The 22,738-nt window shown below is 42.2% G+C and overlaps 3 protein-coding genes across 5 annotated transcripts in view; 2 read left to right on the top strand and 1 right to left on the bottom strand.

Moving 5' to 3' along the window:
* The first annotated feature begins 2,473 nt into the window (after nucleotides 1-2,473).
* On the top strand, nucleotides 2,474-7,285 carry armt1 (acidic residue methyltransferase 1). Of its 3 annotated transcripts, none has more exons than XM_026999728.2 (5): nucleotides 2,474-3,170; nucleotides 3,918-4,023; nucleotides 4,245-4,486; nucleotides 4,680-4,845; nucleotides 5,690-7,285. In XM_026999728.2, the coding sequence occupies exons 1-5, from the start codon at nucleotides 3,118-3,120 to the stop codon at nucleotides 6,476-6,478; spliced, it is 1,356 nt and encodes a 451-aa protein (XP_026855529.2). In that variant the 5' UTR covers nucleotides 2,474-3,117; the 3' UTR covers nucleotides 6,479-7,285. The 3 variants fall into 3 exon arrangements, with proteins under 3 accessions (XP_026855529.2, XP_026855549.2, XP_026855539.2); XM_026999748.2 differs by lacking the exon at nucleotides 2,474-3,170 and adding an exon at nucleotides 3,258-3,788 and having other exon boundaries at nucleotides 4,295-4,486; XM_026999738.2 differs by lacking the exon at nucleotides 2,474-3,170 and adding an exon at nucleotides 3,258-3,826 and having other exon boundaries at nucleotides 4,295-4,486.
* Nucleotides 7,286-9,845: 2,560 nt separating this feature from the next.
* On the top strand, nucleotides 9,846-20,233 carry esr1 (estrogen receptor 1). The gene is made up of 8 exons (XM_026998808.2): nucleotides 9,846-10,342; nucleotides 11,499-11,713; nucleotides 15,478-15,594; nucleotides 16,156-16,497; nucleotides 17,429-17,567; nucleotides 18,897-19,030; nucleotides 19,398-19,581; nucleotides 19,925-20,233. The coding sequence occupies exons 1-8, from the start codon at nucleotides 9,888-9,890 to the stop codon at nucleotides 20,199-20,201; spliced, it is 1,863 nt and encodes a 620-aa protein (XP_026854609.2). The 5' UTR covers nucleotides 9,846-9,887; the 3' UTR covers nucleotides 20,202-20,233.
* Nucleotides 20,234-20,647: 414 nt separating this feature from the next.
* syne1a (spectrin repeat containing, nuclear envelope 1a) overlaps nucleotides 20,648-22,738 on the bottom strand; it is a 92,585-nt gene continuing 90,494 nt past the window's right edge. The window contains exon 138 of the mRNA XM_035523949.1: nucleotides 20,648-22,551. Within this exon, the coding sequence (XP_035379842.1) occupies nucleotides 22,290-22,551 (262 nt within the window). The 3' untranslated portion in view covers nucleotides 20,648-22,289. The remainder of the gene's footprint in view (nucleotides 22,552-22,738) is intronic.

The raw sequence follows: 22,738 nt of genomic DNA, 5'->3' as shown, positions 1-22,738 counted from the left end.
TCTTAGAAGCTTGTTTTAAAAAATAAAAATAAGAAATGCTTTCTCTGTCACGTATAACTCCAAACTTTTTTTTTTACTTTAAATATCCTGCTTTTTTAGCTAACACACATGAGCCTTCAACTGTATACGTATGTACTATATGTGTTTGAATTTAATAATTGACCTAATCTCTATGTCTTGGTATACTAAAAGTTACTTTACGTTATACATATGGCATATAAGAATGATTGATTGATTAATTAATTAATTATTTGAAAAAAACATTTTATTACCTGTGTGTCTCTTTGGGTGAAGGGGTAAATCCTAATGACCTTTTAATAATAATTACTCTCCATTATTTCACAAGGTTAAAAAGGATTTTAATTATCCCCAAGAAAGAGATTGATAATAAAATCTGTTATCAGGATGAATGTTTTACCTCCACACAACTGTCTAATTTGCTACATCCCTATATGTGCAAATAATTTTTAAACCTGCAAATAAAGAAATTGGCTCATTAATTTGGAAAAATCAGCCACCAAGAATTATCTTCAAAACTGACCAAAGATAGGGGAAAGGGTGGGCTAAACTTACCTGATTTGTATTGTGTTAGCCAGCCGAAGTAAAAGGTATAATTTGCTGGGTACACATGGGTAGGGATACACAATGGGCAGATATTTAATGATGCTCAGCTACTCCACAACATTATGGTCTCTGCTCTTTATAAATGACATTCAATCAGTGCCCGCATACTATAGTAGGTAGTTCAGTTTACAACATTTTGAAAGTTTGCTGTTCATCCTCGAAAATTATGTATATTTCCCCAGTATGATATAAATCTGATCTACCATCTTCTACTGCTGCCACCCAAAAATAACTTTTATAATGGCAGAGCTCTTACATTTTTGGTTAATTACAAACAGAATTTGAAAAAAAACCAAAAAACAAGTATATACAAATCTGCCATTTACTCAATCATCTTATGAAAAAATTACATATTTTTAGAGGCAGCAAACTTTAGAGGTTTTAGTAAATTCCATGACTGTATGTACTCCATGTATTACAATTCATTTAGTAGTACTGACCAACTACATATTTCTTGTCTAGTCTACATTTAAATTGCTATCTCATGTATAATGTCACAATTATTGTGTAATTCTTTCTCTTTTTTGGACGTACCCCTCCCCCCTTATTGTAATGTAAAGGGAAAAGGAAAAAGAGACCCTACAATGTCAGAAAACAGAGAAATACATTTTAAAAAGTGTCTCTTAATGCCATAAGCCTGTATGAGTAGTTGACACACATCATTCTTGGGCTATTGGATTTGTCCCACATTTTCTTGTCACATTTAAAAGGAGACCTAGCCATCAGCACTGCATACATGTATACCCAAGACCGTTGAGCTGCACACTGAGGGAGGCCTTCTGGAGCAGGATGTGAATTTAAGGGAAATGTCTGCCAGAATAGCCAGGAAATATCAAAGAAATTGCGCACGCACACACACACATACAGACCCTGAAGAATGAGCTGTTTACAGCATGTTCATATTTGTCATACTTTCAAATGTTTTAGTCCCTTAGAAATATCAACTCAGTTTAGGTTTAAAAAAAAAAAAGATAAATGATGCTAGAACATTCTACTTCGTTATATAGATCACATACAGTGGAAACTGAGCATAACAATAAGCATTTTAATGCAGATTGAGAACTGTATAGTCATTGACCTCAGATTTTTCCAGACATGTCCCATGGTCCTGTGTGAGATCTGTGTAAGGTTACTGTAACAAACTAACAGAAATAAGCACCCAAACCTACATAGCTACAACATGTTGCCATGCTTGTGCTGGTATTCCTAAGACTAGACAACATTGTCTTATTGACATAGCTTTGTAGGGCTTTTTATTCTGGACTAGAGCCTAGAATGATTTGAGTCCAGCTCCAAATGTTTTTCTCCTAGAGCAGTCCAAGATTTGTGCAGACTGAGTTGAGTGTTAGACATTTATTGGCAGTATCACATCATCAGATGTATTATTTGTTTTACACGACCAAAATACAATAAAGATATATATTGTCAAAGATATGCATTAGCATATTCTGGTGCTAGGCAACCTAACTAACCTTACCCAAGTGACCAAGTAGATAGCTACCGAGCTGTTTACACAGTGATCGTTCCAAAAATAGTAACCGGCACATCAACAAAGCTACCATCCTATTTACATTTTTTTGTGGTTTAATGGTGCCTTAATACTGACCTGGAAGAGTAAGAAATTTGCTATAATAGTTTCTCTTAGCAAAGACAGAAACAGTCCGAGTTCAGTTAAGCATTACAATTATTTAGTCATACTCACTAAACGTATCCTGTGCTTATGCATTTACTAGAGGTTTTGATCTCATGTCGATGTACAATGGGGGCAGTAGAGACTCCCACACCAATAGGTGGCAGTACAGAGTGCAAACACCAATGATATATGTCATTTCATAAGGCGAAGAATAAGCTCAGCAAAACTCGCTTATTGTCCCTTTAACATTGTTATAACTTTTGTAATAATTAGAAATTTGTGGTTTTGTTTGTACTCTGTATCAGGAGCACCTGGACATTAAAATGACCTGTAACGTTCGTTGTCAATATGAACTTTAGCCTGTAGCGTGGATATGTTTGAATGTTCTACATATCTTAAATTGTGAAAAGGAGACATTCAGAGATTGGTATGTTTCTGAATTTCAGTGCACTGCCACAAGAGGATAGTGTCGACTAAGGTGTGAAAGGACATGATCCGGAGATTAAGCTACCGCCCTGTAGAGCTGAGTTCCCATTCTTGATGTGAAATAACTAATTATTAATATGCTACGGAAAGCCTTGCTAAACTAGATCAGGTGTTAGATAAAGGTCGGAACTAAAGTCTGCAGAACGGTAACGTAGATCTCAAGAAGCGGACTTTGGCACCTCTGTACAAACGAATCGGTGGTAACGTGTGGCAGCTTATTATTTCCAGTTTACTTAAACGTTTATATCACTTGAGAAGAGTGGCCTTTAGTGTCAGTTCAGCACGAAAGTACATCTCGTATTGACTGTATTACATAGCCGGTTTAATTCACGTTTTCTATTGGAAATCATCACAGTTCCTCCCTGTTTGCAAACATGGAGGCAAAGCAACTTAAGCCCCCGCAGTCACTGTCGGCTAAATTTGAAGGGTATGTAGCTATTTTGGGTGTGTATCAGAATGTATGTAGACGTCCTGTCCATAGCTGTCTGCTACGTGTTTTGAGAGGATGTCATTTGGCTGGCTAGCATTTGGACATTTAGCAGCAGCCAAGTTAGGGATCAGTGTGGTATTAGCTAAGCTACCTAGCTGTGACACCAGAGAGCTCACTGTAACATAGTTATAGCTACGATAGCTAGCTAGCTGCAACTTAACTGTTTTCATTTTTATTATGTTTCTTTGCTAGCTGGTTGGTTTTACGTGTTGGCAGTATCGATGCTAGGCTGTGATTTTAGTTAGCTATAAGAGCAGTATCAGTACTAATTAAATACGTTTAACGTTACCTAGGGTTAGCCGTCTTATCTGGGCCATGTTTCCCCAAATCATCTTTGTTATACTATGTTTTGGGGGAAACCCAGCCCTGGTCAGTTAGTTTTGACCGTGCAGATACATGTTAATTAGCTAACTGGCCTGGGTTCCCCAAAACATTTAACACAGATTAGTGTTGTCCTAAATGGCAGAGCGAGTATCACACTGAACGTTCTCTCATTTTAAGATGATTTTGGGGAGCTACCCAGAAAAATGCCTCTTCTAACATTATTTTATCGAAGTTAGTTACTTTATACTTCCGTCTATTTACTTCTCTAAGTATGGCTTTTATATTTTCATTTTCGTTCTCCAATTTGCAGGAATTCCTTAAGTCTAATAACTAAAGTGTCTTCCTTCCCCTCCCCTCCAGATCTTTTGCATATCTGACGGTGAGAGACAGACTGCCCTTGATCCTGACAAAAGTCATAGATACTCTTCACCGAAATAAGAACAACTTCTTTGATGAACATGGAGAGGTAAACGAAGGCTTAAGGGCGTGTTTGGTGTGAAGTTGCGGATCTGTACACATTTCAGGGGGAAACTTGTATTTACTCAGGGCGGGATGGATTACAGTCACTTATATGGATTTCAAACACTCACTTTAAATGTTAGCCTGTTCTGGAAAATGATACGTTGTAGCGTTTATTTTACCACCTTTAATATAGTATTATGTTATTGGTCACATGCGCATAAACAGGCGGGAATTGAAGCAGAGAAAAAAGCAATCTCCTTCCTGTCCAAACTGAGGAATGAGCTCCAGACAGACAAGCCTGTGTTGCCTCTGACTGATGGAGCAGAGGACATTGAGGCCTGGAACCAGTACATGCAGAGACAGCAGAGCTTGATGGAGGACGAGCAGCCTGTCAGCTGGTTCAAGTCCCCTTGGCTCTATGTGGAGTGCTACATGTACAGGAGGATCCAGGAGGCCTTGTGGCTAAGGTAAGATGAACCTAATTAGAGTGTCAGGAAGAATTCCAACAAATACACCGTTGTACTATTATCTGCTTTAAGAGGGACATAGAAATGGGTGTATTTAACATTAATGTATGTACAAGTGCTTCCAGGACTAGTTGTAGTCTGGATGTTCCATTTATGAACTATTGTTTCCTTTTCTTTTTGCTTGTCACAAAAGCCCGCGAGTTGGTGACTTTGATGTATTTAAAGAAGGCAAGACGCAAAGCTTCTTTGAGTCCCAGCAAGCAACAAAGTCACTCTGTATGTACCTGCGAGAGGTCTTAATTGGCCGGAATAACCCAAATAAGAACCCGCTCTTAGAACAGTTTCTCAAGTTTCTGCAGGTTAGTATGTATCTGCACTTGTAATTCTTAAAAGCACTTAAATTTGAACTAACCTGCACTGATTCCAATTTTAGTTTTACACATAGCAGTGATTTAATATAGCCTTCCATACTTCATTGCTTCATGCTTGCATGCTTCAGCCACAGTTCTTGTATTTCTGCTTAACAACTTAGAAAAATGACTTTTGAACTCTCATTTGCATTTGTTTGTTCTATTAGCCTATGCAAATGGTCTCTCTTTAAAGTTGGACCAGAATTCTAAATGGATCATCATGAGGTGGTAGACTTATTAGGGAAGTGTGCTTGAAAATATTTAGGAATGCAACAAACACTGCAGCAATAATTTGAAGCATAATGAAGAACAATTGTGCATGGGTAACAACTCATAAGGGTTGTTCCAAGCATTCTGCACCACATCAGATAATTGTCATATCCTTTAGGTGAGCCCCTGGCATTTAAATGGCCAAGGCAAGGCAAGTTTATTTGTATAGCACTTTTCATACACAGTGGTAATTCAAAGACATAGAAGAATAACACTCATTACACCCAAGATCTCAGAAAGGTTTAAAAACGCATCATTTTGAGCTGTAGTGTTATTTGGGCAAGAAATGAAATCTAATCTAGAGTACATATAACAACAACCATCATTCTGAATAATTCCCCATAGTTCTTTATGCCAGTACCAGGAACCCACTTTCCTGGGGTTGGTTCCTGTAGTTTCTCTGCTTGAAAATTTGATCCGTTTTCCTTTTCTTGCCTGTTCAAATTGCAACAAGTAAATTTCACTACTGTTGGAGTTTCTTTACTGTCATGGTGATCAGGTGTGCTATGGGATGTCCAAATAGGTGTCTCTGTGGGGGAACAGGTGCGATTTATCCATCTCAGCCGGTCAGGACAACTCCCAGAAAACCAGCCCTATTGACACACTGGCTGATCTGCAACGTTTCATCCTGGTGGATGACTCTGCCGACTTGTGGGCAGTCCTAATGGCCGCACAGGCCTCTGGAGGAACAGAGATAAGAGGGGCAACGGTGGACATAATTCTAGACAATGCTGGTTTTGAACTCATCACTGACCTGGTACTTGCAGATTTTATCGTTTCCACTGGACTGGCCAGGGAAGTACGTTTCCATGGCAAGTCCATACCATGGTTCGTGTCTGACGTCAACAAGCAGGATTTCAACTGGACCATAATGCAGACCATGGCGTCCAATCACAAGGAGACGTCAGCCTGCGGCGTCCAGTGGAAGCGCTACATGAAGGAGGGGGTGTGGTCGTACCATGACCACCGCTTTTGGACCTTGCCCCATGCGTTCTGGGACATGGCCACTGAAGCGCCCGATCTCTACTCTTCTCTGCAGTCTTCCAATCTGGTCCTGTTAAAGGGAGACCTGAACTACCGCAAACTGACGGGCGACAGAGACTGGGAGCACACAGTTCCATTTGGCAGGGCACTGAGGGGTTTCCAGCCCGCGCCGCTCTGTAGCGTCAGGACCCTGAAGGCCAATGTTCAGGTGGGCTTACAGCCAGGCCAGGGTGAGAAACTCACTTCACAGGACCCAGATTGGATGACCAGTGGCAAATATGCTGTGATACAGTTCTTCAGCCCACCAAAAGAACAGGTCTGTTCCTAGAGCTGGCTTCCGCTACAGAAATGGAAGAAATGCTTAGTACTGGGGAGCAGTCCCAGGCCAGAAGAGAGATGATGGGAGAGAACATTTTTCTTCTAACTTACTCCATAAATTAATAAAATACTGGGTTATTTTGTTCTTCATTTTTGGATTTTGCTCTTAGTTGCTTGTTCCAACAGTCCTGATGATCAGAAGCATACAGTACAACACTTTAATGCTGCAGCTGGTACTTTTTAAAAGTAAAAACTAAATGTTCCTTGATAAAACAGAGTAACTACAAAGACAAACATAAGTCCTTCCACATTTGTATTTCTGCGTAAAGTATGTGAACAACCAACAAAAATAATAAGGCAATATTTATCGCAACTTGTTTCACTAGATTAATCGGACTTGATTTTGGCTGCTCATCATGATCTCAGTTGTGTTTGAATCAAGTGAAGAAAGTAAAGAAAGTAATGCATGCAACTCTTATAACCTGTAACGTGATCTTTGTACTTTTCTTTGCAATGCACTTTCTGGTTTATGGTAACTTTTTTGTCATTTTAGTGACATGCTGTGTTGGATTCAGTGTTTTTGAATGATGAAAACTACCATACTTTAATTATTCCTCAGCATTTTCTGAGGCAAAAACTCTGATTATACAGTCATTTAATGTTCATCAACAAAAGTGTTACTAAATCCCTTGCTCGTTTGGCTAGGCACAGTACGTTTCTTGGAGTTTGGTGGAATGTTTTGACACAATCTCTGTAATCTGCAGCATTTGCCAAAAGTATAGCCATGATTAAATCAGACTTTGTTTGTTTTTTTTTTTTTTTTTTTTTTTTTTTTTTTAAAGGTATCCCTTACGTGAAGAGGTGCAGCTGCAGTGCACGACATTTCAAGAGTAGTTTGTGTAGACAGGCAGTTTTACAAAGTACCAGGTCATAATTACACAGGAAAAACATGTTTACTGAACTTTTCACAATGACTGGTATTGTTTGCCATGCACATAATTGACTTACTACCTTAGGATTGGAAATAAAAACCCTTAATAAAAATTGAATGAACTTCTTGAGTGACGTGTTGGTGTTACTGTAGTAACAGCAGTGACTCTCATCTCGCATTTTGTTCTTGCTCTTTTTTCCCCCACAAAGTCGGGGAGAAGAAATGCTTCCCCTGTCAGAAGCGTTCCTTGACTGCTTGACATGGCTTGTGTTGGGGATGTTGGTTGAGTAACGGAGACAACTTTACACAAAGCAGATGGATGCTGACTTTGTGTCCATTTAGTTTTGTTTCCACTTCTACAGTGTCCGTGGCCTGAACTGATGCCAAAATGAATTCAGTATGAAAGAATTTCGGATCTGAATGGTATCAAGTTGTCTCTTAAACATTTGTAGTTAAGCACTGGAATTTCTTTATTCAAGGGTTTTGAATTTCAAATTTGAAAGGGGGAAGGACATTCTACCAGCATTTGTATTGTACATTGATTACACAAATTAGGTTTATATGAAACTCTTCATTTGGTGCTGTATGGCTATGAGAAGACAATGAGTGTTGTGTATTGTTCTTATGCAAGTCAAGTGTCTGCAGATACAGTAGATATTTACATACATAGATGTTTTGGACTCTAATAGATTTAATTAAATTTGTTCTTTAATGGACATGTGTTATTACTTTTGTAACTTGTAAATAATGTTTTTGTCTATACAATATAGAACAAGTTTTTTGGTGGAAGACCAAAAAACTGGGCCATATTGTAATGAATCTGAATGAAGAATCATAATAGTTGAACACATGCAAACACACTTGACACATTTAGTTTTATATGTTTACACATCTGCTTCATAGGTTCCCATCTTGATAATCTAATTCGAATAAACACACATCCATGTTTACCTTAGTGAATTACTTCATATTCTGAAATTACTTCTGGGTCTCCCGAGTCTAGAAAATGTATCTTTTTTTAGGACTAAACATCAGCTTCAAGAATCCAGCTTGTTCTCACCGAGTCAATGATTGAAAGTTGCATTGTTTTTTGTTTATCTAGTGTGTTTTTATCAGTAATGTGAGGACACCCAATTCAAACTCAATCAAGCCAAATTATTTTGTGTAGCAAGACTGAGTTGGTTGCTTAGTACTGCAGTGTGTCCCACTGTCTGTATCATACATGCTACACCAGTTTAAGGGCATTAATATAAAGTGTTGAAATGTTTAGAAATGAAGATTTCACCAACAAAATTCAGTATGAGATACGAGATGATAGATCAAGTTGCTTCATCCATGCGGTAAATACATGGTGGAAGCTTTTATTAAGTGTTGAAACATTCCCTTCTATATACAGGAAGGTTTATACAGTTACTCATCCTTTCCAAACTGCCTACGTTAAAGTTGCCTCCTTCAGAATGAACTACTCAATTTCCGCTTGATCCAGAAATGAAATTGAAATAGCAAAGCACATCCTGCAGCAAGGAGGAACGTATCTTCAGCGACGATCCCTGTAGCTCTACTGCAGCTCTCATTAGTGGTAGATGGACCGGTTGTTTTTTGGGGTGGGGGGGAGTGGCTTTTGCAGATCTCTTATATTTAAATGATCAGGATGCAGAATGTAATGTAATTTCTCAGGTGGAACACTTTTCCCTCCTGACTCAGTCATCTGTAAAATTACTTGGCGGCTGAATGAAGTGCTGACCTCCTGCCTCTTGTTTACCTGGTTGCGATGACCTGCTCTGGAGAGCCACCACCGATATCGACCGAGATGTGTCGTCTAATTTGTTTACCTCCTTTTTTATAGGAGAGAGAGAGAGAGAGAGAGGCAGAGAGGCAGAAACGAGAGATGCACACAGTAAGGTTAGCGAAGAGAGATACACATCTGTGCAACCTGCACGCTGCAACACAAAGCTGACCATTTGACAAATTAACTTTTCTACCTTGGTAAGCTTGATGATTGTTTTTTAATGGCTGCATATTCAGAGAATACATTTTTGCTGCTTATTAGAATTGTCTGTTACTGAGATCAGATTAATACTTGTTGATTTTATGGTTATACCTGCTGCACTTTAATTAAATACACTTGACTGTTCAAACAGTGACTGAGTGGACCATACACCATGAATTCCATATTTGTGACTTGTTTATAACAGTTAAAGCCCGCAAGAACTGTGGACAACAGGTTGTGTTTTTAGCAAGACAAAGAGGGATAAAGAGAAAGAAATTCACTTTTTCCCACCTTGTGAGTGTGTGTTGCGAAAGGCAGCTGAGTATAACTGGCTGTGCTGTCGCTGTACAAGGGGAAGGAGGAGCCGTAGGGAGGAAACAGGGGGTGGAGGAGGGGGAAAAACCAGACGAAAAAGAACCCAAAAAACCTTCCCTCGGTCACTGTGCGTGAGCAGCTGCTGCTTTAAGTCATGCTGGCCGTGTGTGTGTTTCCACGGTGATGTCTGGTGGGCAGGCACGCGGGCTGGCTGCCAGCGGCAGGAAGCGACGCAGGACCAACCTGAGCAGATCCAGCGAAGAGCTGGAGGGGCATTCCGACGCTCTCACTCCCCCCAAACTCTCGCCCATGTACCCAGAGGAGGAGCATGGCAGAGGGGGGGTCTCCTCCACTGTCGACTACCTCGATGGGGCTTATGACTACCCCAACCCCGCCCCGGGCTACGGCACCTCATCCGCAGCCGGACCGGCCGCCGTGGGCTACTACTTGGCACCCTCCGACCCCCATGTGCCCCCCCCGGAGGCGGGTCTGCAGCCCCTGGTCGGTGGATCAGCCAGTCCGCTGCTGTTTCTGCCGTCGAGTCCCCAGCTGTCGTCGTACCTGAGCCACGGCAGTGGACATCATGCCGCTCCGCAGGTGCCCTACTGCCTGGACTCCACAGCCAGCTCCGTCTACAGGTCAGAACGGCTTGATGGCTAGACACGACAGCCGGCTAAAACAAATGTCATTCTCTTTGTGCTGATAGAAATTGAAAGCTGTTATTTGTGGGGTGGGCAACTCAAGAAGTCATTCCAACAAAGTTATTGGCATTTAAAAAAGAACCGATTTTTACAGGCTGTGCTCCTGTAAAGAGCCTATTTGGATTGCACCAATTACTGGAATAAGTGTGCTTGTGACCCGTTTCCTTACACATGAATTACAGCTCACTGAAGCGTTGTGTCTGAATGGGTGCTGATCGTGCTGTGCTCTTTTCTGCGCTACCTTACTCACAGCGGTAACAAAACCCATCAGCACTGACTGTGTAGGATGTGTCACCTTTTGAGGGTGTACAGGGTCCCACTGCAGCCCAGGCTTGGGTCCTTTAAACATGTTAAATGTTCAGTTGCATAATTCCTCTCTAAGAACTTGTTTTTAATTTTCAGTATGTGAATGTAGACCGACCAGTTTCACATTGAAATCAGGTGATTTAATTTTTCTAAACTCCACTAAATAGATCTTTAAAACCTTGAGAAAAGAACAATATGTGAAAACAGGAGTGGATGGGGCACGTCACATCCTGTCTGAAGGAGAGCCACATTATAATGAGCACATTCAATACACTGGATCAAATATGCCTAGAAATTTAACATCTCAAATACTTGGGAATCCCAAAACTTTATTTTCTTTGTTTATTTCTAAGATTATTTTTTAACAGATTAACTGCCTTCTTCTTCTTCTTCTTTTTTTACTTTTAGTGCATATTTGTTTCTGCATTTCACTATTACATATAATACATTATATATAGTTAGAGAGCAAAGCTGATAGCTGAGGAAAATCATGATAATTAACTAAAACTCGGACCTAAACATGCCACTGCTTGTTACTGAATAGCGCGCTGGACGAGAGAATTAAGTATAAAACAAATATTTACTACTACTAGAACAAGAGGTCAAAGATCTTCTGTTTTATGTCACGTACGACAGAATATTACAGATATCCTCAGATTTTTTGAAGTAATTCATTTTTAGTGTATAATGTGCTTCTGTAGACATTATTCTAACCCTAACCCTCTGAAACGGGCCATGGGTACAAAGAGGCTGTTATATCTGTTTTCGGATGTCTTTCTGACCACAGATCCAGTGCGCTGACCAATCAGCATGTGGCTGTGGGAACACGCGAGGATCCGTACAGTGCCACCGACAGGCAGGGAACGTATGCTGCAGCAAGCATGTTGGAGCTGGCCAAAGACATGCGCTTCTGTGCGGTGTGCAGGGACTACGCCTCGGGCTACCACTATGGCGTCTGGTCCTGCGAAGGCTGCAAGGCCTTCTTCAAGAGGAGCATACAGGGTAAACCAACTCGGCTTTATCCCCTGTAGCTTCTACTGCGTGGGAGTACGTGTGCATCTACAGGTCATGTAAAGACCCGGTGAAATGAATTAGCCACTTCTGACTCAGGATTCAGCATGTGAAATTTGTTGTGGATTTCTTGATTATCCATACATATTTTTGTATATATATAGAGAGGGAGAGGGGGAGAGAGAGAGAGAGAGAGAGAGAGAGAGAGAGGTAAATTTTCTGGAGAAACAGGATGTTTTGGACAGCATCAGCTAAGCAAGCAAAAGCAAGTGCTATATATAGATATATACACACACACAAGGTTTCTACAGAAAAAGGACGTTTTAGACCGATGTCCTTAATCAAGCAGTGTGCTTCACAAAATCTCCTTCAGATGTATGTGTAGTGTGGCATTGATCCCTGCATTTTAGAGCGCATGTATGACTAGAGCAATAAGAGGCTAGAAAAATATGTCTTTGGGACTACTAAGGATCTCTGTGCCATTAGTGTACCTCCATATGAAATTATGGTGCTGAAATTTGAGCCGTGTGAAGCGGCCCATGGCAGAGTCAAGCAGAGGCAGGAGTCTCTCCAGCAGCTGAACAGTTGCCCAGAATTTGGTGCATGGTGTGTTAGTAACTGTGTGGTTATCGCCGTCTGAATATCAGTGAAAACTTTTGTTGTGCTTTAGTACTTCAGTGTACTTTTTATATGTACTTAGCTGTTATAGTCGTGGTTATTTTTATTATAGTTTGCATTGATTACTGAAGATACGTTTTAGACACATATTTTTGGAAGATTTCATCACGTTTCCTTTTGCAAACGGAGCCGTTTTTGAACTGTTGAAGGTGGCCGTTTCGCATTTCAGTAGTTCCCTCTATAATTGCTTAACCCAAGCCAGAGCAGAGTACGCGCAATGCAGACTGACCCATGTAACGCGCACCATCGTGGATCCCTTTTTTCTTTCTTTTTGTAGGTAATGCACTTAAACTCATCAGTTGCGCAGCCTGCTGGTCAGTACGACAGGAAAACAGCTTTTCAACTTAACGACCCTTACGCAACAGAAAACCAAGATTCACTAAATGGAAATTCTGGACATTTTACACCTTAGTAAACGGCAAAGTAATTAATCGCTTCTGTTACCTGCCCTCACTGTTAATAATGGAGGCCAAGACCTGGTACCTTGTCCTCTAGACAGAGGGCCTAATTTGTGCTGCTCACGTAACACCAGCAAAGGACTCATCCACGTGGGTCTGAGCAGGAAGGAAGAAGTCCCATCACATTACCATAACCAGGACTACCGTGGCGTATTTTTTCACCTCGTATTGCGGGCGTGAGGAACAGACAGGGGCCTGGTGCGATGCGAGAAACGGGAGGGAGGATCGCTGCTTTTCGCAGAACTGACCTTGACACTGATGTGTCTGCTTTTCCTGTCCATCGTGTGCTCGTCAGGCCTCCCATCTACGGAGGCTCTCCCAGGGAGTCGTGCGGAGTCCCGCGCCGGACTGCACAGTCATCTCGCTATCGTCAGCAGGGGGCCCAGGGAAGTGTGGGGAAACTGGTTGTGCAGCCGGAGCAGAGGGACACGGTGGGGATGGTGACAAATGCCAAGGAACAGCGCTTTTTAGTTTTTATTCGGTAAATGAAAAGAGCTAAAGTATTTTTGTTAATAAGGTTAAGGATATGTTTACGATTAGGTGAAGGCATAGCACTATTTACTTTCAGTAAAGAAAAAGAAGTACAGATCAGAGCAATATTGAAATACAGTATTCTTTAAACCATGAAGAACAAAGCCTACTGACGTAGAAAGGAAAGAAAATGATCTGATTAAAAACTCATATCAACTCATATAAACAAGTCACTGAAAACCTGCTGTCATTTGTGAGACTAATGAGACACAATCTGCAGAATCGAATGATTTATTTGAATAATGATTTGCCACTTTTTACTTATAGAGCTAATCGTGGTACATTTAAGTTTCATTGATTTCACTGATGTTTCATGTAAATGTACTTTGATTCATCGCTATGCTGAATTTTTTGACGGACTTTTAAGTTGCAAAGCACCTCTATTGTAACTCACTCACTCACGGTTAGCAAGCAGTAAATTCACCACTAGGTGGCACCACTGGGAAATAACAAAAGGTAAATCCGGGTTCAGAACAATGCAACAGGCAGAGGTCAGAAGGGACAAGGCAGAGACAATAATCCAAAAGCAGAACAGATTGTAAACCAGAGAGGGCTGACAGAGATAACACTCCGTACGCACTTGGAAATATTGGCAATATTTCACAGGGAAGAAAGTGAAACGGAACGGTTTCAATATACAGGCTAATGATGAGGAGCAGGTGATAACGAGTCGTCCAGGGATGCCGATCTGGTGAGGGTGTGATGGCTGGAGGATCCGGACTGAGTGACGGGGGAACTAGCAACAGGTGGATGCTGGGAGGTGGAGTTTGGGCTAGGGAGCGTGACCGTCACTATGTCCTTGTGTTCTGCGTAGTTTACAAAGTGTGTACTTTGCACTTTTTATGCAAGTACAGTGGTATAAAGGCTATGTTTGGAAATTGTGGACAGTGATGAAATCCAAATTACACTGCAGTTACTAAGACTGCAGCATACTTACCATCTGGTATTAAATCAGCATTACATTATAATATCTGCCATCCTTTAAGTACATTATGTGATACATAGCAAGCATGTATGATGAATTTAAACCAAAAACATAACATAAACACTGCCATTAGTAAGTTCCACATCATTGCATTATGAGTATTTAATATGACATGTAAGTGTAGTATAACATATTGGTAATGTGTTAGTATTGAGTATTGATAGTGTTAATTCTTTAACAATAATTAGTCATTAACAAGGTTCTTTCCTAATAAAGTGTGTGCCGTGTAATGTTGGGGTAATAGTCTGGTAATATAAGACTAGCAGTAATTACTCAATGAGAATTTCAGAATAAATAAAATTATTATTGAATACTGCCTAGCAAGTACATTATTAGCATGCAGTACATGAAGATTTGAAACAGGCACCGCACTGAGCATGGCAATATATAAGCATCACCCCTGCCTTTACACTGTATGTGATTTTATTTTAATTTTGTTGGGGGGGAACAAACAAATTTATATTGGGAATGACAATTTCCAGATACATTACAGTCAGACATCAAAAATATATACTTAGTGTAATAATTATAAATAATTATGATTACAAATAAAAAATGTAAAATATGTCAATTCTTTGCCTGCATGGTGGAATACATAGAGCTCCCCATTCTAGCATGGCATGTGTACGGTTTAGTAGGCACGACTAATTGTCTGAACACTGTGGACTTCCAGCATGCATTGAAACAATGTTAAGAAAGATTTAGGGCACAAGGTTAATCAGTGCCAAGGCCACTAAAGAGCTGCACTGTGCTCACAGCACACTCAGCCATTGCCTGGGATCAGTATTAACATATTGCACTCAAGCTGTTAGATTTGGTAGCCACCTCCAGAAGCTGATTTGAGGCGATAATTATAATATGAGGTCAGGATAATTAGTGGAGGATTAGTGTTCTGCATAGTAAAAGAACCTGAAGTCATAAAGCTAATCTATGAGTGAGTGTACTGATATATTATTCAAAATGTCACAACGTATGTTGCAATGTCTGTATATCCTGTGAAAGAAATTAACGGCAGCACAAAAGTTTGTATGAAATATAAAGACGAGAAATTCCAACATTTTATCCAAACTCAGGCCTAAATTTATTTTATTTTCCACCTCCAGGTCACAATGACTATGTGTGTCCAGCTACTAACCAGTGCACGATTGACAGGAACCGTAGGAAGAGCTGTCAAGCGTGCCGTTTGCGCAAATGCTATGAAGTAGGCATGGTGAAAGGAGGTGTGTATGAATAAACCACACACACACACACACACACACACACACACACACACACACACACATATACATACACTAACTCACCCTGCCCTCAGTCCCTCACCATCTTGCATAAATATTTTTTATTAGTCATTTATTACCGTGTTCAAAACTAAGCCGCTATCATTTTGGGTGATTATTTAATCAGTCAATGAGCTGTTTGCACAGACTGAGTGTCAGGGCCAGGGAAGACACTGGATGGTAACAAAATAAATGAACCAATATCAGCATTACTGGTCCTTTTGATAATGATTTACGTTATTAGCAAATGAATGCAGCCCATAGGGGTTGCAGTTCTGAAAAATGAATGAAACCTGCTTCCTTTGTCATGCATGGCCGGCTGTATGATTTACTGGAAGGAGCTGCCACTGTTGCAGCCTAAAGGAGCCCTTTTTTAGTGGAGACCCCTGAATTCAATGAGCAGCGTGGGCATGTATGCAGTCTTAAGCCGTGGTCTTGATTGGCAAATTAAGGCTAAGAGGATTGATGTTGATTTTTGAGAAGAAGCAGTTTATTCCCCCTCAGGCCTTCGCAAGGAGCGCAGGGGCCGCACCGAGAGGCAAGAGAGGAGGCGCAGCGGCCTCGAGGAGAGGAACCGGGGCTACAGCGAGTTACCGAGCCGCTCCGATCATAGAAGAGCACCACTGCAGGACAGGAGGAGGAACTGCAGCAGTAGCACGGGGGATAGCGCGCTGTACATATCTCCAGAGCAGGTGCTGCTGCTCCTGCTGGGGGCGGAACCTCCATCTCTCTGCTCCCGGCAAAAACACAACCGACCCTACACGGAGATCACCATGATGACGCTCCTCACCAACATGGCCGACAAAGAGCTTGTGCACATGATCGCCTGGGCTAAAAAAGTACCTGGTGAGGGAGAAGAGTGTTTGTCTGCTTCGACAAGCTTGTCATTTCACTGCCAGTTATTTTCCTCACTTCAAGCCATTCTATGTCATGTTTAGTGTCAAGCCACACTAAATGGCTTTATGTTTTTTGAGAGCTTTAGTATGCGATGTTGCGCAATCACCCCTGGACTGAGTATCCTTGGCGACAGCCTTGCATGTTTGCGTAACCGTGGCAGCAGTGTCGACAGAGCAGGTGCTAGAGCTTCAAATGACGAGGTCACAATTGCTGTCATCAGGGCCAGGAGTCATTTAACTTAGCCTCCAACTGAGCCCTTATTCCACACACACACACACACACACAGAGTGAACAAAAGGTGTAAACAATAATTACCAGTTTTCAAGACATAGATGAAAATATAATTCCATTCTGTCTGAATGTACACAGCCAAATTGCAGCAATATTGAGTTAAAATTAATATAGCAATTGGAGAATGCCAGGCACTACTTAAAATGATACCACGTGATACCCACTGACAGATTAATCAACAGAGGTTATGTATTATATCACACCAATTTCAGTGACTTGTCATATCTATATTTGATTCTGATTATTTAGTATTGTTATAGTATTGTTATTGTTAAAGCATCTCATCTCATTAAGGCTTCAGCAGAAATACTGGATTGTGGATACTGTTTCAAAGACTACGATATATGTGTCTTCATACACATGCAACACGCTTCATACCCTGCATGTCTGTTTTACTGTGAGGTTTTAGAAGAGCTTTTTCAAAACCACAATCAAACTGACTCACTGTCTCCAGACTTCAGTATGAAAGCCGTGACCAAACACAACCTAACCAGACCAGTGCCGGTTTTGACATCTGCTCATGGTTCTTAAGCTTAGCTTTACGGAAAGTGTGACGCGATGGCGTCCGGTGCCCTCTTCCTCTGCCCAGGCTTCCAGGACCTCTCCCTGCACGACCAGGTGCAGCTGCTGGAGAGCTCCTGGCTGGAAATCCTGATGATCGGCCTGATCTGGAGGTCCATCCACTCACCTGGCAAGCTTATCTTTGCACAGGACCTCATCCTTGACAGGTATTGGCCCGGCCTCGGCACGTCTTGCCGCGCTCGCCGGTCTCAGGCTTGCCTGGACGTGTTTTCCGTTTTCTGTGACCTTCGAAGTTAGATGTTAGATTTGTTCCCCAGAATGAAGCTTTGAGGGAGGTGTAATGCTCTTCACTGAGTGAGGAGAAGTGTAACATTCAGCGTGCACTGTAGCCCGAGCTCATTTGGGGCTCATTGTGCCGTGTTAGAGCTGTTCATTTAGCCTTTTTGCTTAGCCACTACCTCTCAGCGCTCTGCTCAGCCTGCCACCTTGCAGGCGAGGCCCAGGGACCCAGTTAATGTCACTCTGCTCTGGTGAGTTTTTCTATCTCCTGCTTATTTTGTGACGTTGCATAAGGCCCACTGTGTTTCAAGTGTCTCGAAGGAAGTCATACCCTGTAAAATAAGACCGGATTATTATTAGCTCTCAAAATTAGGTTGCTAAAAAGCTGGAGATTGCAATTGGCAGCAAACCCAATGCTCCTCTTCAGAAGACCATGTCACAGGTGTATCTAATTAAAGAGGAACCGATTGGGAACAGGGCCCCCAGATCCTCAGTAAAGGGTCGGCGGCATCGCTGGCTGAAGAGGAGAGAATTTAATAAAAAACAGACAGCTACGGGGGGTTTGGGATTCGGTGCGTGGCGGGGGTGGGTTGTGTGGGGCTGAGAGGGTGGAGGGGTGTCCTTTTAATCCAGTGGAGGAGTGGAGAGAGTGAGAGTGGGAGAGAGCTCCGGCTGGCATGGAGCGTTAAAGACAGAGAGGATTAAAGAAGAAAATGAGAGTGGGAGTGAGACAGATGCCCTTTACAGGTACAGCATGTGCTCGTCAGCTCAAAGTAAACCGTCAGAAGCACCCTGCCTGCCTCTTTTCCATGAGTTATGGAGAGAGAAGGCGAGAGAGAGCGTACGATGACTATTTCAGGGTGCAAATTTGATTACCGCACTATGACGGATCATTGTGATAGAACTTTTTCCTCTGCAGCACTCCGAGCTACTAACTTCATGAATAGAGTGGCCTAGAAACGTACACAGGCAGAAAGATTTTGCAGCTGGTAACTTTCAGAGCTAGACTGTCATACTGATTAATAACGTAAAGATAAAAGAAATGACCTTTTTTGGAAAGACAACGCAAAACCAGCACCTTCACCACTGCTTGGAGATTTGGGAGTGTCAGCGTTTTGCCATTAACGCGAAAATGGGTAATTAAACAGAATGGTTGGAACACATAGAGGCGCGCGTCGGCACGTAGCTGCTGAGCGCGCGGCCGCAGGCGCAACGCATCAGTTGTACTTTCTCACAGTGCGCCTCCTGCCCTGTAGGAGCGAAGGGGACTGCGTGGAAGGCATGGCTGAGATATTTGACATGCTCCTCGCCACAGTGGCTCGATTCCGCGCCCTCAGACTCAAATCGGAGGAGTTTGTGTGCCTCAAAGCCATCATACTGCTCAACTCCGGTGAGTGCTTCTGTAACGGCGCAAGAAGTGGGGAAAAAATGGGTTTAAAAAATAAAAGCCTTTACCTGCCAGCAGAGAGGGACCTCATGTAGAAGCACTTTCTTTTCTACATTAGCTTTGGTCTTAAAAGAACTCCTCTTTTGTTCTGTGACTTGCTGGTCTGTTGCCAAAAAATCTGCACAGCTTCAGATCGGCTTCGTTTTATTCACTGATAAACGTGTCAATTCACGTTGCAATGCCACCCTGAACAAGCAGACAGCCTTCTCTGATGCCATTCCGCTATCCAGTGTAGTTTAGGGATCCCTTTCGCTCTCTCGCTCTTTCTAGCTCCCTCTGTCTCTCTCTCTGTCTCTGTCCCTGCGACTAGGTGCATTCTCGTTCTGCTCCACACCTGTCGAGCCCCTCAGGGACAGCTTCGTGGTGCAGTGCATGCTGGACAACATCACGGACACGCTCACGCACTGCATCAGCCAATCAGGCGTGCCGCCAGAGCTGCAGTGTCGTCGGCAGGCTCAGCTCCTTCTGCTGCTCTCTCACATTAGACACATGAGGTGAGGAGCAGGAGTCTGCACTCCTAGCCCCGCTGTTATGTGCAAAGGCTTCTGAAGCATTTTGCTTATGTCTCTCATTTGGCAACATCTTTTAAATATTTTGTGGTGGTGTGGACATAAAAGATGATGATTATGATTTGAGGTTCAGAGATTAAAATAATATTTGAGAGACGTTATGATTATTTCTGTTTGTCAGGTTATTTTGCAGCAGCGTATGAAGAACAGATGTACTAATTCACTCACTCACAGCAGCGTATGAAGAACAGCTGTACTAATTCACTCACTCAAAGCAGTGCTCCATCATTCTCACCGTGGTGTGTTGCTTTCTCTCTGCTCCCTCTAGCAACAAAGGTATGGAACACTTGTATAGCATGAAGTGCAAGAATAAAGTCCAGCTGTACGACCTGCTACTGGAGATGCTGGATGCACATCGGCTCCACTCCCTGAGCAGGACCTCCCGTAGCTGGGCACCAGGCGAGGGGGCTTCCCCTTCTGCCACCCCCACCCCCAACACTACCAACAGCACCAGCACCACCCTCCACAACAGTGGCAGCCTTTCCACGTGTCCCGGGGTCCTACAGCTCAACCCGGCCCGGCCTGATCAAAGCCCTTGCCCTTGAAAACAGTGGCTACCTGTCCGGTTCCGCGTAACGATGGGGGGTGGGGGTGGGGGTGGGGGTGGGGGGGTCGGGGGTTTACATAGCAGAACTGGTGTCAGTCGACTCTGGACCTGGTAAAAAAAAAACAAAAAAAACTAAACAAAAAAACAAAACAAAAACATATTAACAATCATGGCACCATTCAGATAAACATGTTTAAGGTAATATTTGGAGATATGTTCAGAAGGCCTTTGACTGAAGTGCAGAAATTGCCTCTGGCTCATCACCTAGCAATCTGGAACAATCTGGAACAAACTGCAACTCTGCCATAATAAAGCATCTGCCGTGTGAAAGGAGATGGAACACGGGTAGTTAAAGCATCCTGTCCGTCTTCTTCAGCAGTGAGGGCTCTCACTCAGCGGGGTCCTGAAGCCCACCGGAGCAGCGGTGCTGGCAGGTCAGTGTGGCTCAGCTGCACGTGACCACCTACGTCCCCCCAAAAAAATCACTTCATTTTAACCCAACAGAAGAATGTACATCTGTTCAAAGCTACTTTCCTTCAGGTTTCCTAAATCTGTGACTTATGAGTAAAAAAAAAAAAAAAAGTGCCTACATTTTTAACATCCTCAGATTAAACTTGGAACAAAACAAAAACAAAAAAAAGAACAAAATCTGAAGCTCAACCCCCCCCCCGGTCAAATCCTCTCAAGTCCTATAAGAGCAGTGTTGTATATAGTCAGGATTCTGAGGAGATTGCCGAGTTACCTTTGGGTTTTCGGTCACTATTCCTCCGGTGTTCCAGTGCCTTGGTTTTGCTGTGATTGCTGCACTGTCGTAGCGTGGCAGAATAAGGCTTTAAACGTGAAACGTGAAACCTTCCCTAACCCTACGCCTGCACGGTCGCCGCGTGTGCCGCTCCTCACCCAGCATTGTAGTGAATGATGTAGTGAAAACCTCTATGCCTTACAATGAACCACATTCATGTTCGCCTCTAATTTATGACCATAACGGTTGAGCTATGATGTGCCCAACTCTCTGATGACTTTTTCAGTGGTGGTGTTTGTCTTTTTACTGCAATATACTAAAAAAAATAAAAAAAAATACACTGCATTTATGAGCTCAAGTGAGACCTCATAGCTATCTGGTTCTCCATTACATTTGTATATTGTGCCTTTATATATTAATTTATAATACTATAAAGAGTTGATTGACAAACCTGATTATATATCACAAACTGATTGTTTATATGGGCACTAAATAAAATTAGTAAAGAAACAAAAAATCTTCTGGTTTCGAATACAAACATTTTGCTTCATTGAGTTACACACACAAAAAGTAAATTGATTGACCCAGAGTAATAGTTTGTATATATTAAATGAAAAGACATATTTTTTTACTGTCAGTATTAGCAAACTGTACATACATAAATAAGCACTGACAATTTTAGAATTGTTTTTATACACTATCCACCTATTGAGCTAGCCAATCTAGCTAGTTACCTTCATATATATATAAAAGTTTATGCCTCCTACAGAGCAGCAATACTCTGAGATTGGCGTGTTTCAAAAACCATGAACCGCATGCCATAACATAAAAAAATAAAAAGCAATGCACTAAAACAAAAGCTCCATATCTAAAGGACTTTATACTTATTACAATCACTTTAAGTGAAGATTTTCATATTTTTACAATCACTTTAAGTGAAGATTTTTTTTACTCTTAAATAAAACTGTAAAATGAAAACCATTTTCTCAGATTCAGCGATGTTGGCCATTTTTTTGGATGGTGTCAGTGCAGTACCTTGAAATAAGATCACGTCAGTGCTACAGTATACATCAGATTCACGTTTCTTCATTTGTCCCCATTCCCAGAGGATTAGGAGAGGAGGTTTGCTGATTTCTCTCCTACAGTTCATATCCATCATTAGGAGATCCTCATTACACTTTAGTTTGCAATTAATAATTTACTAATATTTTTTTTTAAAAAGCAGCGGCATTTAACTTTACAAGGACAATAAATTTTGGCTAACAGTCAGTCGTTCTACACGAGTTTTATATGTTAGGTTTCGTTGTGTCCTGAACAAAGTCTGAATTCGATGCAGTGGCCGGCTCATATGGGCGGAGGGCCGTTGGTGTAGCGCAGCATAGGGTGGAAGGAGCGGGCAAAGTTGTTGGCATTTGCGCAGCTGTAGTCCTCCTCAGTCATGGGCACCAGACAGGCCAAGCCCACTATAAGCAGCAGCAGGAGCTGCAGTGGCAGAGCCGTGCGCAGGACCCGCAGGAGGAAGGGCTGGCGGCGGTCGGCAGCAGCGCCACTTCGTGGCCCGGAGAAACCAGAGCGAGAGGAAGCGCCGGCAGAGTCCCTGGGGCACCTGGGCGAGAGACAGAAAACGGGAGTGCGCTAGTCAGTCCGTTGCCGCAGACCCACGGCCTGCACGAGCTGCAGCTGTGACGCTCACCTGACGAAAGGCTCTGCAGCCTTTAAAACAGCCTTTCCTGTTTCTCTAAACATCTTGCATTTCTAGGATTTCTTAGTTACATTTGCTACTTGACTTGCGT

Source organism: Electrophorus electricus, chromosome 3, assembly GCF_013358815.1.
Source record: "Electrophorus electricus isolate fEleEle1 chromosome 3, fEleEle1.pri, whole genome shotgun sequence".
NCBI lineage: Eukaryota > Metazoa > Chordata > Actinopteri > Gymnotiformes > Gymnotidae > Electrophorus > Electrophorus electricus.
This window is presented reverse-complemented; position numbering and strand designations above follow the sequence as displayed.

Excerpts from the sequence above, each read along its gene's own strand:
- armt1 (XM_026999728.2), top strand. The coding sequence starts at position 3,118 with ATGGAGGCAAAGCAACTTAAGCCCCCGCAGTCACTGTCGGCTAAATTT. Across the intron at positions 4,024-4,244 it reads TCTTTGATGAACATGGAGAG|GCGGGAATTGAAGCAGAGAA; the intron begins GTAAACGAAGGC and ends GCGCATAAACAG. Across the intron at positions 4,846-5,689 it reads AGTTTCTCAAGTTTCTGCAG|GTGTCTCTGTGGGGGAACAG; the intron begins GTTAGTATGTAT and ends ATGTCCAAATAG.
- esr1 (XM_026998808.2), top strand. The coding sequence starts at position 9,888 with ATGTCTGGTGGGCAGGCACGCGGGCTGGCTGCCAGCGGCAGGAAGCGA. Across the intron at positions 10,343-11,498 it reads ACAGCCAGCTCCGTCTACAG|ATCCAGTGCGCTGACCAATC; the intron begins GTCAGAACGGCT and ends TTCTGACCACAG. Across the intron at positions 15,595-16,155 it reads AGTAGGCATGGTGAAAGGAG|GCCTTCGCAAGGAGCGCAGG; the intron begins GTGTGTATGAAT and ends ATTCCCCCTCAG.